Here is a 16,757-nt window from a genome sequence, read left to right as displayed (position 1 = left end):
CCGCGCCCGTTCTTCCTGCCAGGGCCAGAAGTGGGTCAGAAGTGGATGGACAGACACATCATCAGCCTCCCATCACTGGCAGTGCTGGTGGCAGCAGCTCAGTGTGAGCCAACAGTGTGACCAGGTGGCCAAGGAGGCCAAGGGCATCTTGGCCTGGAGCAAGGACAGTGTGGCAGCAGGACTAGGGCAGTGCTCATCCCCCTGGACTCAGCACTGGGGAGGTCACAGCTCAGTGCTGGGGTCAGGTTTGGGCACTCACTGCAAAGAGGCCATTGAGGCACTGGAGAGAGTCCAAAGAAGGGCAACAAGGGCAGAAATGGTCTGGAGCACATGAGGAAGGGCTGAGGGAGTTGGGTTTGTTCAGCCTTAATAAGGGGCTCAGGGATGACCTCATGGCTCTCTCCAACTCCCTGACAGGGGCTGGAGAGAGGTGGGGGATGTCTCTCCTGCCATGGCTGTAGGGAGAGGACTAGAGGGAATGGCCTTGAGCTGAGACAGGGCAAACGTAGAGGAGATGGCAGGAAAACATTCTTCCCTGTTAAGAGTGTTCAGGCACTGGAATATTGCCCAGGGAGGTGTTGGAGTCACCATCCCTGGAGGTGTTTGAGTGGTGTCTGGACCTGGTGCTGGAGGATATGGTTTAGGGGTTCCAGCAGTGACAGGTTAATGGTTGGACTTCATGATCTTAGAGGTCTCTTCCAACCTTGATGATTCTATGATTCCCTTTTAAAAGCACATCTATCCCTACTTGGCAAAGCTTTTCTCTATGAGTGCTTGTAAACCAACACTCTCACAAAAGGGCAGAATTCAGCCTTTGTGACAAGAACTCAGCGACATCTCACTGCCAGCCTAAACCTTCCCTGCCCTCTGTCCAGTTTAACCAAGGAAATACAGTACAGCTCTGTGAGTGTGACACTAAATCTGGGGCAGGATTAGCTGGGATAAACAGGCAATGTCTGTAAGGGTGCAAGGGACAGCCTGTGGGTGTCTGGGCTGCCCCCCAGGGCAGGGAGCAGGAGGCACTACCAGATGCAAGGGGCCAAAGTTTTCCAATGTAATCAGCTGCAGCTTGTCGGATCAGCTTTGGGGAGAGCCAAGCTGTGGAGGCTGAGCTGTCATCATGTCCCAGGATAGCTGTGAAGTCACTGGAATGGCTCAGCAGAGCACAAGGCTCAGGCCTGAAGGGGCTGCTTCACCTTTTGTGGCAATGGGGCTGTTTGTGCTTGGCAATGGGCCAGACACATCCTCCAGCACGACTTACCTCTACCACCATCAGTACTGGGACACAATAACCTGCCTCTTCCCAAATACCTCAGGCAATTGTTCCACCTGCAGGGCAGTTATTTAGCTCAGGGTCTCGAATTCGGTGAAACTCAGTCAAAACCCTTGAACTGTTGCTGCTGTTTTCCTTAAGGAGGGACCCAATGGGACATGTTCATACTGTTTTGGTGGGCTGCAGTACTAGCTGAATAAAGGTGGGGTGCTGGCACTGTCCCTGATCCTCCTGTTCACAACTGAGATGAAATCCCAGCAGTGCATGATTTGCCTCACCAGAGCAGAGCAATCCCCTCAGCTCCCTCAGAGACAGCCATTAGCTGTACCTCAAGGACACTGAGGCTCTGCCTCCCAGAGGGGTACAGGACACTGCAGGTACAGGAATTCTGCCTAGAATTGCCTTCCTGGCTTCCTGTTCACCCACACAGTGCACAAACTGCTCCCTTACTGCCACAAGGCTGGAGATATCAGTCTCACTCCTCAGCAAGTGCTGTATGTCATGCACAACATCACTGCCACTCCCTGATAATGATGCCATAAACATGGACAAATATAAACCAAAATTAGACATAAGCTACAACTTACCTGCCAACAGCTATTTGACAATGCTTTCAGACTCTGATTTAATCTCTTTTTATGTTCCATTTTGGTTTTATTCTCTAACCATAACATCAACATTAAATGAGAAAAGACTTTGCATGTGAGTTATATTTAAATTCAGTTCAGCAATTTACAAACAAACAAAAATTATGGCCTTTAAAAATACTATTTAGCTTGAAAAATGTCAGCAAATCTCAATTTTTTTTCCTACTTTCAGCAGAAGAAGGTCCCAGGGCCAGTGACAAGATGCAGCAGGCAGCAAGCAGGAGGCTGAGGCTTGGGAGGCATGTTAGGAGTGGAACTAGCTGCCTAGGAACCAATGTGAGGCAGAACTGGACTTACCTTTTCAAGTAGGTAGATACATAGGTAGTAGGTGCCCCAGAGTGAGGAGCTTCGTTTTCCTTGGACTCGTTCCTCCAGGGCTGCCGCGTGTAGGAGCCACTTCTCACCAGGGTCACAGCTGACTCTCTAGGGCAGGACAGAGCACAGGGCTGGGTTAGAACAGCTCTGGACTCTGCTCTTGGCTCATTCACATGTTCACAGCACAAATCCTTCCCTTACACCTGTGTGCACTGATGTTCAGAGGTGACACAGCTCAGTGAAACTCCTGTTCTGGTCTTAACAGTGGCTACAGAATCACAGAGTATACAGAGCTGGAAGAGACCCACAAGGCTCACCAGTCCAACTCCTGCCCAGGACACCCCAACAATCCACCCTGTGCCTGAGAGCATTGGCCAAACACTCCTGGAGCTCTGTCAGGCTTGGGGCTGTGACCACTGCCCTGGGGAGCTGTTCCAGTGCCCAAACATCCTCTGGGTATTTCCTAACACCCACCCTAACCTTCCCCTGACACAACTTCAGACCATTCCCTTGGGTCCTGTCACTGGCTCCAGAGCAGAGGTCAGAGATGCCCCTGCACTTCCTTCCATAAGGAATTTGTACCCAGCAATGAGGTCGCACCTCAGTCTCCTCTTCTCCAGGCTGGACAGACCAAGAGACCTCAGTCACTCCTCATGTGGCTTCCCCTCAAGGCCCTTCACTATCTTTGTTGCCTCCTTTGGATGCTCCCCAACAACTTAGTATCTTTCTTATCTTGTGGTGCCCAAACTGCACACAACGCTCCAGGTGAGGCTGCCCCAGCACAGGGCAGAGCAGGACAATCCCCTCCCTCTTCCTCTGGTAATGTCTTGCCTGATGCCCACAGGACACAGCTGTCCCTCCTGGCTCCCAGGACACACTGTTGGCTCACATTTAACTGGCCATTGACCAGGACCCTCAGGTCCCTGTCTGTGGCACTACTGTCCAGCCTCTCAGTCCCCAGCCCAGCCAGGGCTGCCCCATTCCAGGGGCAGATCCTGTTCTTTCCAGGTCACCTCAGAGTCACAGATGATGTCATGTTTTGCATAAAGAGGGACAAGATCCTTTTTAGCCAGCAAATTTGCAAAGGACATTTAGATTGTGCGTAGAACTAATTGAACATATGAAATAGTGTCATTTGATATTCTCTCTGCTGTCTCGTCTCAAAGAACATGGTATAAATGGTGGAACTGAGGGAACTTTTTATTCTCTGAGATCTCCAGGCAAGGACAAAAGCAATTCAGCACAGCAAATCCTTTCACTGCATCATTAAGGTTAGAAAAGCCCTCTAAGATCATCCAGTCCCACCATTAACCCAGCACTGTCAGGTGCAGCACCAAACCAAGCAGCAGAAAACAACAAGCAAAACATTTGCAACATCTGGAAAAATTTGATATGTTATCAATAAATTCCTAGTACTCCTATTTATCCTGGTTATCTGAAATCAGGGCTCTTTTCCTAGCACACTGGCAGGGTGTTAGGCTCTCTTCTGGCCCTGCACAGGACCTGGAGCTTGTGATGCAGCACAGATCCATTCTCTTCCCTCAGCCTGCAATCAGTTTCCATTTCCAACTGTCAGCCCATGCTGACACCCTCTCACACACCTGTGGGTTCTGGAAATCATACTCAGCTGTTTGGAAAGGAAAGAATATTGGGAAACATCTGTACTGCCCAGTAATGCTGGGCACCATCTGTTCCTGCAGACCAGTTCTGCTCAGTGCCCACTCCACCCAGCAAAGGACAATTGTCAGCACTCAGCTGGATGTGCCACTCAGCACCAACCTCTGCCAAAGCTGCTCGAGCTGAGCAGCAAACACAAACTGCCTGTGAAACTCCGAAGCTCAGAGACTGCTGGGAGTGAGCAAGAGCACAGCAGGGAGGTTCCAGCAAAAGACCAGCAAAGAATCTCAAGCTGTGCTGAAATGCTCTCAGGGTGTCATCTGAAACAGCTCCTGCCCAACAACCACAGCTCACAGCCACTGCTCTGCTTGTGCCTTTCCTTCTCCAGAGGAGAAGTGCTGCAAATGAGGCTGAGCTCAAGTTTTACTCCTTCTGGCACAAGCTGAATCACAGAATGGCCTGGGTTGGTCAGGACCTTAAAGATCACCTCATTCCACCCCCGTGCCATGGGCAGGGACCCCTTCCACTAGTCCAGGTTGCTCCAAGCCCTGTCCAACCTGGCCTGGAACACTCCCAGGGATGGGGCAGCCACATCTGGTCTGGGCAGCCTGTGCCAGTGCCTCAGCACCCTCACAGGGAGGAATTACTTCCCAATATCTCATCTAAACCCACTCTGTTTCAGTGTGAAGCCTTTCCCCTTGTCCTTTCCCTCCAGGCCCTTGTAAGTAGTCTCTCTCCATCTCTCCTGAAGACTTCCTTCAGGCACTGGGAAGCTGCTGAAGAAGTTGTTTGCAGAGATTAGCTCCTCAAACACATTGGAGACACTGGATATATATCCCACTTACACTGTGATTCTGTCCAGGGACACCTGCACACACTGACAGTAAAACCAACTCTGCAATGGAACAGCTCCTGCATGGGAGAGTTCACAAGCTCAAGTGAATCCCAAGTGTGAACAAAGGGACTGAAGGTCACTGCTGAGCAAATGACAGAGGTACAAATGCAGGTGCACTACAAAATAAGGCAAGTGCCTATAAAAGGAACAAGGCATTGAGAATTCCTGTGTACTTGGGGCTGCTGAGGAAATATATGAAGCATGACTACAGCAAAATGCTATTGCAGAGGAACTAGTGATGGGATGGAGGCTGAGCATTACCTTCAGCCTGTCTCACCTGTTTTCTTTTTCTTCTATATCACTGGTACTGCTCAGCCTTCTGGGGGCTATGGTGGCAAGGTAGCTCTTGGTGTCTTTGTCCTGGTGAAGGAACAGAGGTACTTCAGCTGCACATCTCTTACACTTCCAGCAAGTTCAGTGGCAACTAAATTCATGTTCAATTTTCTTAACCAAGAAAGAGTTCTCCTATCTAAGGACAACTGGTTGAAGGCATTTTCTTGGGCAACACATACCACAGTATTAAAGTCTCAGTTCTGAAAGAGATTTCCTTAAGACCTTCTAACTTACAGAATTACTTATAAATCACAATCCCAGATGGATTTGGGTTGGAAGGGACCTTTAAAGCTCATCTCATTCCAATCCCCTGCCATGGGCAGGGACACCTTCCACTAGATCAGGCTGCTCCAAGCCTCATCCAGCCTGGCCTGAAACACTTCCAGGGAATCTACTCATGTGCAGAGAAGTTCCAGTCAGTGATTGTGTGGGGTGGGATTCACAAATACAGCTGGTGGATACAGAAGGAATCCATACAGGTGACAGGGAAGGACAATTTCTACTGCAGCTATGTGCTGCTTCCTGGGTTAGGCATTTTTTGGTAGAGAACAGGCCACACCAGACTGGCAGCCCCTGTTCAGTTCCAGCCCAGTCCAAACCGAGTAGGAACTGGGTCAAAGGGGCACCAAATTCCAGTTCTGGAGGAACAACTGATCCCAAAGAAAAAGAATGAAAGAGCCCCAAGTTTGTTATGGACACCAACCCCAGCAATGACTGAAAGGGAAAGGATCTTATACCCGTGAGGTGAAGTGGGATGCACCAAAACATCTCTGCTGAAAGGCAAACCTTTTCCTTGTTGTCCAGCAGTGCAGATATCCGAGGACTGGACGAGGAACGGTAGATGGAGGCACTCTTGTCCCTCTGTGCCTCCCTGGTGGCAGCAACCTCACTGAGCATGTTGTGGCTGCCTGTCTTCCTCAGCCCCAGGCGCCACGACGAGGGAGACTCATCCTTCTGCTCCTCAGACTTGCTGAGCCAACTGAACTGTGGAGGAGAAACAGGGACATTGGGAAGAGGTAAGAGAACTGCAAGGCACACTCTGAGGGCTGAAAGCATCTCAGCAAGGCCCAGTTTTTGCTGGCCACACGTGTAGATGGAGTGACTTTGATTTCCTGCTTTGCTTCAGTTACAGGACAGAGCTTAAGGTGAACTCACAGGGATGAAGCTGCTGTAGTGCCTCATTCCCAAGGACAGAATCAAAGGAACCTTGTGTCACTGTGCAGCTCTTTACCTACACAATGTGCTCCTCCAGCTTTGAGGAAAGAATATAAGGAACAATGAAGCTTTTATTAGCATTTGTTAAGGAAGGGGAAACTATTCTGTAAAGGCAGAAACCCAAAAACAAGTACTAAGTCTTTTGGGCACAGCTGCAAAGAAACCACTGGGGGAGTCCAGGAGAAGCCATTAGGATCATCAGGGAGCTGGAGCCAACGACATGTAAAGGGAGAGATTGAGGACACCTGGATTGTTTGGTGTGGGAAGGAGAAGGCAAAGGAAGGATTTAGTTGCTCTCCTACTTGGGGTGGGTTTGCAGAGGACACGGAGCCAGACTTGTCAACATTCTGCAGTGAACGGAGGAGAACAGACAGGTTTCAACAGGGGAAATCCCAGGTGACATGGAGGGAGATACAGCTCCTGGCAGGAGCGAAGCTGCACTAGGACAGGGAGTAAGAGTGGAGCATCTCCACCCTCAGAGACCTTTGAACACTCAGCTGAGCACAGGAAGGTCAAAGTAACATGACATGGGCTTGGTCAGCCCTGCTTTGAGCAGGAGGTTGGACTGCAGCCTCACAGAGACCCCTTCAAGCACAAACCCTTCCATGGGCAGGTCAGTGCAGACTCTGTACACAACACAGGCCTCTTGTTCCATGAGCCATTTCTGACCAGCATCTATTACTCCTCAGATATCCAACTGCTTCAATGTACAACTTGAGTCACAGCTCTCAACTCTTACAAAAAGCTGCCTACAGCCACCCAAGAATGGAGCCTGAGCACCACAAGAGACTTGTACAGGGGCTCAACACCGAGTTGTAGAGGAAACAAAGCACATCAATTATCAGGAATTACTGGGAAAGCAGAGAATGCCAAACACAATAGGAAACACACCACCATCAGGGCTCTGTGCTGTGCAGGTACAATCACATCTTTGGGATCACACATAGCTCAGCAGCAGCAGGCAGGAAAGGAAGAGATCCAGAGAAAGGCAGTAAGTAGAACAAGAGTGGTTTTGTATGAGGAGATATTCAGTGTATCAGAAGTCTCCAGGCTGAGATAAGACCAAGGTACACAAAACCTCCAGTGGCACAGAGAAGGGTGAATAAGGATTCCTTGGTCCTTCCCATAAAGCAATGTAGGGCAGCAAACAAACCAGAGTGAGGCAGGCTAATGGAACAGGGCAGGAGCTCTGTAGGGTTTGTGATGAAGCTGTAGGACCTTTTGCCATTGGATATTAGAGGATCCCAATCGAAAAGTGACTGCATCAATTCACAGAGGAAAAGTCCCACAGGGGCTACTGCAGCCAAAAAACACTCCAGGCTCAGGGAGACCCTGAAATGCCAAGTGCTACAAGGTGGGAAGGAAGTCCAGTGAGATTCTATCTTCTCTGGTCTCTCTGCTGGTCACTGTCAGGGACAGAACACTGAGCAGACAAGGCTTTCAGTCAAAGCTGATCTAAGCATTATATCATATCCTACATGCCACAAACCATCTGACATTATCCAGAACCAACGGAGCCAGTGGGGAGCTCTGCCCTCAGCCTCACTGACTCAGGTCTGCAAAGCTAAAGTTCTCCCTGCAGTGTCTGAGCAATGTTTTCAGCTAATGTCATTTCAATGCAGGTGCAAAGGGTTAAGCTATGCTCCAGCATTTCTAGCACCTCCAGCTATCTGAGCTCCACAGCTCTGACATTTCAATGTAGCTTCAATGCTTTCCTCAGAGCTCAAATCCACAGCAAAAGTTGTCTGTAAGTTCTGAACATAGGAACAGCACAAACTGATAACTACTAATACCTAATAACTCCACGAAGGGAATGCAACACAACCACTCAGATTTTCTCAGCTAAAGCTCAGGCTGTCAAAGAGAGTCACAGGAAAATCAAACATGCAAGAGAAGGTAAAGCAGCTGATGGTTAAGTAATTGAGGTCAAATTAATAACTGCTGTGCACACAGGCCAACTCCTGTACCCTGATATAAGTCCACGCCCTAACAGCCTTAGTCTGGGTTAAGCAGCTTGAAGGAGTGAGACTACAGCTGGGAAGAGGTTAACTGAAGTGCTCACACCTCCCAGTACCCTTCTACCTCCAGCAGTTCCCCTGCTAAGCCAGCCTGGCTGAACAATGCCCAGAGGAGCTGTTTCATTGGATCTGGATGAGAAGCTACACTTAGTAAAATGTGAAAAGTAAAAAATCGTGACTAAGGAAGAAACCTTTTCCCTCTGACATGCATCAAGTGCTTCATTCCTAGCCCAGGTGCCTGTGGTGTTGCTCTCCACAGCCTGGTACAAGAAATGAGCAGTACAAGACAGCAGTGCTGGGCAGAGCAGAGTCTCCTGGTGCCATCTAGCTAAGTGACGTGAGAGCTGAGCATCCAGGTAAGATTTCAGTAACTGCTTCACCTCTCACAGCTTTCACAGCGTAACTAGCTAGTCACATGCCATCCATCCCCTCTGCCTGCTGGGCTGGAACATCATGCCACCAAGTCACTGGCTTTGGCAAGTCAGAGGCACTTGAGATGATGATGCCAAGTTCACTGCTGATACTCCAGCAGGAACCAGCTCTGGTGAAAGACTTCCTGGGGAGAGGTTGGCATCAGCCATCTGAGGACTGACAGCCCCCAGAGCTGTCAGCTGTGTTTCTGTGAGCAGTGCAACTTGCTCTGGAGGGTCAGAGACTGAAGAAGAACTTTATCATACCAACACCTCCTTGGGGCCAGTCCCACACTGATACTGATCTGTATCAGAATCCCATGCCAACAGAATTCAAGTCTCAAACTCCTCTGGTTTCAGAACATCCATGTCCCAGGGGGTCCTCCTGCTCTCAAGCACTGCTGCAGTCCCCATTGGTTCAAATCCACTTACTCTTCTGGCAGTTGCAGTGAAGGAGTTTGGCTCAGGTGGTGGCTCAGTGGTGCTGGGCCTGGACTCCCTGCTGGAGTGGTTGGCAAAGGGCTCCTCTTTCCTCTCTGCAATGTGAAAGAAGAAGAGAAACCAAATGTTTCAATATTGCACTTCCGAGGCTCCTCTGAACACAGAGTGTGCTCTACACTCCAGGTCAGCAGTGTGTCACCTCAGCCCTCTTGGATCACAGATGATGCCAGAGCGGAGGCTAAGCCAAGGCTTTCTGCAAGGAGCTAGAGAATACAATGGATACATTTCCCAGGCAAAGCTTATGGACTTGATCCTCACAGACAAGCAAAGTCTCTGTGGAAAACACCATAGGGAGGACAAACAGATTCTTTGTTTTTCACAGATTTGTTTCCTATCAGAGATGGTTCTTCCCTCGTAGAACTTGGGATGGAAAGCAGCACATACTGTCCCTGCTGTGGCACATGACTATGTTACAGCCCACGCCCTGAGTGCCTGGTGGTGGTTTCACTGCACAGTTCTCTGGCAGAACTTCTGTTCTTCTGCAGCAAAATCAATTTTCTACAGGAAGTCAAAAGTCCTGCTCACCAAACCCTCCCAGGGCTCCAGGCAAGACACACTTGATCCATAGGCTGGGAACAACTGCAGGAGGGTCAATCAGGCTCAGTGCTGGTCCTGCCCTTGGGACACAACAACCCCCACAGAGCTCCAGGCTGGGGGAGGAGAGGCTGGAGAGGTGTTGGTCACAAAGGGACTTGGCAGTGCTGGTGGCAGCAGCTCAGTGTGAGCCAACAGTGTGACCAGGTGGCCAAGGAGGCCAAGGGCATCTTGGCCTGGAGCAAGGACAGTGTGGCAGCAGGACTAGGGCAGTGCTCATCCCCCTGGACTCAGCACTGGGGAGGTCACAGCTCAGTGTTGGGATCAGGTTTGGGCACTCACTGCAAAGAGGCCATTGAGGCACTGGAGAGAGTCCAGAGAAGGGCAACAAGGGCAGAAATGGTCTGGAGCACATGAGGAAGGGCTCTGAGGAAGTTGGGACTGTTCAGTCTGGAGAAGGCTCATGGCTCTCTCCAACTCCCTGACAGGGTTGGAGAGAGGTGGGGATGTCTCTCCTGCCATGGCTGCATGGAGAGGACTAGAGGGAATGGCCTTGAGCTGAGACAGGGCAGAGGCAGAGGAGATGGTAGGAGAAATGTTTTCTGTGTTAGGGTGTTCAGGCACTGGAATATTGCCCAGGGAGATGGTGGAGTCACCATCCCTGGAGATGTTTAAGAGGTGTCTGGACCTGGCACTCGAGGATCTGGTTTAGGGGCTAGGGGTTGCAGCAGTGACAGCTTAATGGTTGGACTTGATGATCTCAGAGGTCTCCTCGAGCCTTGATGATTCTACGCAACCTCTGTCCAACCCACAGATGCTTCTCTGCTTGCTACACAAGTGCAGCTTGCCCACTTATTTCACTGATTTTTGTATCTGTGCACCATGCCTGACAGAAGAACATCCACCACACATCACCAGGGGGAGAGGAAGCAGAAAGTATGCCTCAGGCACTAGGTTCAGTGGACAGGAGTGCACAGGGCTGGGAGACAGAGGATTTACCAAAAACCCAACCACATGCAATGTGCCTGAAAAATGATGGACCTACACCAACCTACAGTGTTCTCCTCCCAGCTCTGAGTCCCCATCCAGTCATGGCTTGATAAAAACAAAGCAATTTCAAGCACAAACACCCAAACAGTCCTAGCAAATGAGGTGTGTGCAGGGAATAAGGATCTGCTGTTACACATTTGCAGCAGTTTGGGATGGAGCACCTGGGAGTGTGGAGATCAATCCTGAGACAAATGTTCTCAGGCCTAGAGAAAAAGGGATTCAAAAGACATGGAAAACAGAAAAGAAGAAGCCAAGGGAAACATTTAAAAATAACAGGCAGCTAGTAGGACTGACAGAGCCCAAATTAAAGAAACAAATATGGAATCACAGAATGCCCTGAGCTGGAAGGGACCCACAAGATTCATCAGTCCAACTCTTAGCCCTGCATAGGACACCCCAACAATGCACCCTGTGCCTGAGAGCATTGGCCAAACACTCCTGGAGCTCTCTCAGCCTTGGGGCTGTGACCACTGCCCTGGGGAGCTGTTCAGTGCCCAAACATCTCTGGGGGGACAACCTTTGCCTAATATCCAGCCTAGTCCTACGTGACACAGCTCCAGCCATTCCCTCAGATCTGCATGAGATTGTTGTCTCAGAACTTCCATCCAAGTCGTCTAAGCAGAGGATTTCAGCTGTGGAACCTAACACTGAGCTGCACTGCAGCTTCCCACAGCCCTTTGGCGAAGGGGCAGATCACCCACTCCTCCCTGCAGGTCTGGCTTGGCATCCTTGGAATCTGTGCCCATGGAAAGGCACAGGGAATGCCACACAGGGCCCTGAAGAGGGGAGCCTGCAGCAGGTTGGCCAGGCCTGCAGCCTGCTCTGGAGGTTTACAGCTCAGAGGTCACTGTTAAGGTCAAGCCTAATTAGAAGGGAACAGGCTTAAGTGGTAATGACAGGTTGGGAAGGACTAACTGTGAGCAGTGTGACTGAAGGGAGAGGATTGCAGCAGCAGGACAGGCACGAGGACCCTGTGCTGGCAGCAGAGGTGGTACAGCCATGGGCAGAGCTTCAGGGCCAGATCCACATCTTACTGTCCTCAGATTCCAGCAATAGACATAACAAATTCAAATCAATGGAAACTGCTGAGGATTAGTTCAATCTGCCCCAGACAAATTTGGGGAAAGTAAAAATTTAGTTTTCTATTTCCTTTCTCTTAAGGGTTTTTGGTTTAGAGTTTTGGTTTGGTTGGTTTTTAAACCAAACAACACTGAAAGCTTCCCTGGCTTTAGTTCCAGTAACTACATACTGTAACAGGCCCCAGCACAGATAATGACCATGGAATTTATACTGAGCTTTCTCTTGTTTATATACAACTCAAAGCCAAATTAATTGTCCTCAGGATGAATGAAGAGCATTAATGCACTTAGCTCCCTTTGTTTGAAATACACAAAATCCTTGCAGATAGGAGGAAACATGTTACTCTGAAGCCTCCAGCAATTCCACTGCTTCCCTCATCCAGTTCTCCTTCCTACAGCCTCTGCAAATCCAACAAACTGCTGGCAACCTGAGACTCTTCAAAACACACCTCAAAATAACCTTGTGTGTGACACTGCCAGTTTCTGTGCCCTGCTTTCTGCTCAGCTACCACAGCAGTTGGAGTTTTAGGGTTAGCGAGATCACTCAGTATTTGTATTTTGCTTCCTCTGGAGTTTGGACACTTTAGAACAACATTCATCATCTGAGTGTCCAGCACTGCTCGGGGTGACACAGCTATGAGTGTTATAGGAAATGAAGAGGAATAAAGGAATTATTTCCATGTTTTCACACCCATGTCTCCTGTCCCAGCCCAGCATTTGAATATCTAACAGATAATCACAGATAATCATTGCCCCAACCCTGGCAGTGTTCACAGTCAGGCTGGATTAAGCCTGGAGCAACCTGCTCTGGTGGAAGGTGTCCCTGCCCAGGGCAGGGGGTTGGCACTGAGGTCCATTCCAACCCCTGAACATACTGTGACAGAACCACAGAATCATAGGATGGCCTGGATTGGAAGGGACCTTAAAGCTCATCCCACCCCACCCCTGCCATGGGCAGGGACACCTCCCACCAGCCCAGGTTGCTCCAAGCCCTGTCCAGCCTGGCCTGGAACACTCTCAGGGATGGAGCAGCCACAGCTGGTCTGGGCAACCTGTGCCAGTGCCTCAGCACCCTCACAGGGAGGAATTCCTTCCCTATATCACATCTATCCCTCTGGCAGTGGGAAGCCATTCCCCAATCCCCTGGCACTCCAGGCCCCTGTAAATAGTCTCTCTCCATGTTTCTTGCAAGCTCCTTCAGGCACTGGAAGGCCACAGTTAGGTCACACCAAAGCTTCTCTTCTCCAGGCTGAATAATCCCAATTCTCTCAGCCTTTCCTCAGAGCACAGCTGCTCCATATCCCTCTAATCATCTTGGTGCCTCCTCTGGATTCATTCCAACAGGTCCTTCTTGTGCTGAGGGCCCCAGAGCTGGAGGCAGCACTGCAGGTGTGTCTCACCTGAAGGGAGCACAGAGGTAGAATCCCCTCACCTGCTGCCCATGTAGCAGGACCAGCCCAGGATACAGCTGTTTGTATTTGAAACTAGTAACACTGTGATGTTTATCATTTTCACTCTCGAAAGCCACTTTCACCTCTCCTCCTCTTTGGAGTCCTCCTGTGGCCTGATGCTGTTAGCTCATACCTTGCTTTACAAAGAGTACCAAAAATGTGACCCCCACTCACATATGCCACAACTGACAACTGTGTCTGCATCCAGCTGGGCCAGTCCATGAGCATTTTATCAGAGATTTGACAAGTTTCCTAGTTGGGGTTTCAATTCTGATGGAAATTTCTCCAGAGAGCAAATAATCTCTCCAGGACAGGAGAGCACAAAGGCTGCAGCCTGAAGTTTAGTCATTACTTGAATGCTTTTTGTCTTCAATTTGTATTAGCTTTAGTGGTTGCAAATAGATTAGTGTAATGTGCTTTGCTGGGTGAATTAATGCAATAAAAAGACCTTCTCTGGCTTCACACAGAATGTAATGCTGAGTGCTGGAGAGCTTTCCTTGCTGAGGGGTCTGAGGCTGTTCCTGTCTCAGTTAAACCCCACACAGCTCTAGGTCTCACAGTTGTACATACACATGCATTGGAGGTGTTTTGATCAAGCTCCCACCACATTCACAAGGATCATAAGGATTGGCACAAAGCTCTACAGGCATAATTTATACATATATATGTATATAATCATGGTAAACTCCTGACTTATGGAGCAAACAGATGTGACTTCTACTGTGTATCTGTTCCTACCACTGACTTCTGCACTAGGCTTGCTTGATTTAAAGGCCAAAAGATGATTTCCCCATGTCCCTGTCTTGTCCAGCTAACTGTATAACAGCAGCTCTGCTCCTGGACTTTCCACACCTCTCACCCTGCCCTGTGCTCATTGATACAATCAGAACACAGGTGACAATTTCACTGGCACAGGAGCAGAACAAAACCTCAAACCACACTTCTCAAGGACTTATTGTTAGTATTTTGGGACACAGGCCAAGGAAGCTGATGCTATAAGTAGTTTAACCATTAAACACATCATAGTCCAAGATCTTGGATTTACTGTAAAAGTCAGTCTTGGCTTACTGTAAAATTAAGCACCTTTATTTAAACTTTCTGTGCTGCACAAAACACTGTTTAAACTAATTAAGGAAGCCACAGAAATTTTGGAGAAGGAATGGGAGCAAGCTGCCAGCAACATCCTACGATGTGAAGGGTAACGGGACTTGATGGATTTAATCCTTATTTCCCACTATGTTTTGCAACCATCAGACATCACAGTCAGAAAAAAAAAGTGCCTCATCTCTGTAATTACTCACAGCAGCTTCAGCCCTTCACTCCATGTCTCTGATCCAAACACAAGAGGCTAATTAATGCCTCCCTCCACCTTCACTTGCTTCTCTCCCCTCCTGCAGCACCTGAAGGATTCAGCCTGAACTTGGCCAACAAAAAAACCCCTACTGTTTAAGAACAAGCTATGAGCAATGTGTTACCTTAAATTCAAGTGAGCTGATAGGAAATAGAAATGAAAATAGGATCTGCAGCTTCTTTTGGGAAAAATGATGCTGACCTGGGGGTCAGTGTTTGGATCAGGACTTTAGTACACTATTCCAGAGTTCTCCATGTTCTGCATACAGATACTGGAAATCAGACTCTCAGGATATCTTTTACAACTAATTACCTATTAACAAATAATAATTACATTATTAGCTAGGCTAATGATCAAACCCCAGACTGTACCAAGCCTTACCCGACTCCTTTTCAGCATCTGATTCTGACACTTCATCTTCAGCTTCTTCCTCTTCAGAGCTGGAACTGCTCGAATCCTTGTTCTCCTCCTCCATCTCCAGGGACTTCAGTGTGTCTTCCTCATAGAGAATCTTCTCTTTGCTGCAAAATAAAGACATTTTAGGGCCTACCAGGCAAGTGAGTTATTTCTGAGCTCTGTTTCTCAGGAACACACAGACATCATTTGCTACATATAGAACAAGTGAAGGACCAAATCCATACACAGCCTCAGCCCCCCCAGCACGGCCCATTTGCCATGGATTCCACTGCCAGGCTCACAGTTCCTAAATTTGAAAGCATTTTTCCATCCAAAAGAATGTGATCTCTCTTGTCCTAGTGCCACATAACCAACCCAGAGCTGGGCTGGATGCTCTGAGCCACACAAAGGTGGAGTTACCAGCTCAAAGCAGGAGCAGGAGCTGGAGAACCAAGCTCCAGCCCAACCCCTTGTTCCACCACTCAGTGGCTATGTTAAGAAACAGCTCAAACTGTATTTGAGAGCTCAAATTTAAGAGAAACCATGAAGTGAACATCTGTGAATTGTTTAGGGGAGACCTCATCACTGCATACAACTTCCTCCCATGGGGCAGTGCAGGGGCAGCTCTGACCTCTGTTCTGTGTGACCAGTGACAGGACCAAAGAGAATGGCATGGAGCTGTGCCAAGGAGGTGTAGGATGGATATTAGGAGAGGGTTCTTCCCCCAGAGGTGTTTGGGCACTGAACAGCTCCCCAGGGCAGTGGTCACAGCCCCAAGGCTGACAGAGCTCCAGGAGTGTTTGGCCAATGTGCTCAGACACAGGGTGGATTGTGCAGGGTCAGGGGGTGGGCTTAGAATCATAGAAGCATCAAGGTTTGAAGGGACCCCTAAGATCATCTAGTTCAACCACCAACCTGCTGCTGCTAACCCCTAAATCCTAAACCATATCCTCCAACACCAGATCCAGACACCTCTTAAACACTTCCAGGGATGATGAGTTCTGTGGGTCCTTCCAGCTCAGGAGACTGAGAGTCTGTTCCTGCCCCAGCTGAGCCCAGCTGGCTGGGACACCTGAATCTGATATCTCATTACTCTCTGGGCAGCTTCTTTTCAACTAAGAGGAAGAGACTTACTTGGTGAAGAGTCTGCTCTGAGGCTTCCCATTCATGTCAGCTTCAATCAGCTTATTCCTCGTCTCCTTCTCACTTCGCAACTGTCAAAAGTTCCAGGAAGGTTGGAGAAAGAATGAGAAGAGACATGTTAACAGCCACCTCAGCACAATCAATAATCACCACAGCATAACATCAGCTCAGCCCTGTTAGACCAGAAACACTGTGGGTTTGTTTAACAAGACAATTCATGTGTAGCACATTTGCCAGGGCTCAGTGAATCTGGACCTGAGCTCTGCCAGGGCACAGCTCACACCCAGCAGGGCCTTAGGCTCCAGCTACAGAGACATGTTAACAGCCACCTCAGCACAATCAATAATCACCACAGCATAACATCAGCTCAGCCCTGTTAGACCAGAAACACTGTGGGTTTGTTTAACAAGACAATTCATGTGTAGCACATTTGCCAGGGCTCAGTGAATCTGGACCTGAGCTCTGCCAGGGCACAGCTCACACCCAGCAGGGCCTTAGGCTCCAGCTACAATTTAAAAATCAGAGACAC

The 16,757-nt window shown here is 49.1% G+C and overlaps 1 protein-coding gene across 1 annotated transcript in view; it reads right to left on the bottom strand.

The window, feature by feature from the left end:
* LOC103805312 (protein phosphatase 1 regulatory subunit 12B-like) overlaps window positions 1–16,757 on the bottom strand; it is a gene marked incomplete at its 5' end in the record, with an annotated part of 56,005 nt that overhangs the window by 23,849 nt on the left and 15,399 nt on the right. Inside the window, 6 exons of the mRNA XM_009077953.1 lie at window positions 2,218–2,343; window positions 5,025–5,107; window positions 5,867–6,064; window positions 9,156–9,259; window positions 15,071–15,210; window positions 16,220–16,299. Of these exons, the coding sequence (XP_009076201.1) occupies window positions 2,218–2,343; window positions 5,025–5,107; window positions 5,867–6,064; window positions 9,156–9,259; window positions 15,071–15,210; window positions 16,220–16,299 (731 nt within the window). The remainder of the gene's footprint in view (window positions 1–2,217; window positions 2,344–5,024; window positions 5,108–5,866; window positions 6,065–9,155; window positions 9,260–15,070; window positions 15,211–16,219; window positions 16,300–16,757) is intronic.

This window comes from Acanthisitta chloris, unplaced genomic scaffold (genome assembly GCF_000695815.1).
Source record: "Acanthisitta chloris isolate BGI_N310 unplaced genomic scaffold, ASM69581v1 scaffold7377, whole genome shotgun sequence".
Lineage (NCBI taxonomy): Eukaryota > Metazoa > Chordata > Aves > Passeriformes > Acanthisittidae > Acanthisitta > Acanthisitta chloris.
The sequence above is the reverse complement of the archived record's forward strand: the minus strand, read 5'-3'. Positions and strand labels throughout refer to the sequence as shown.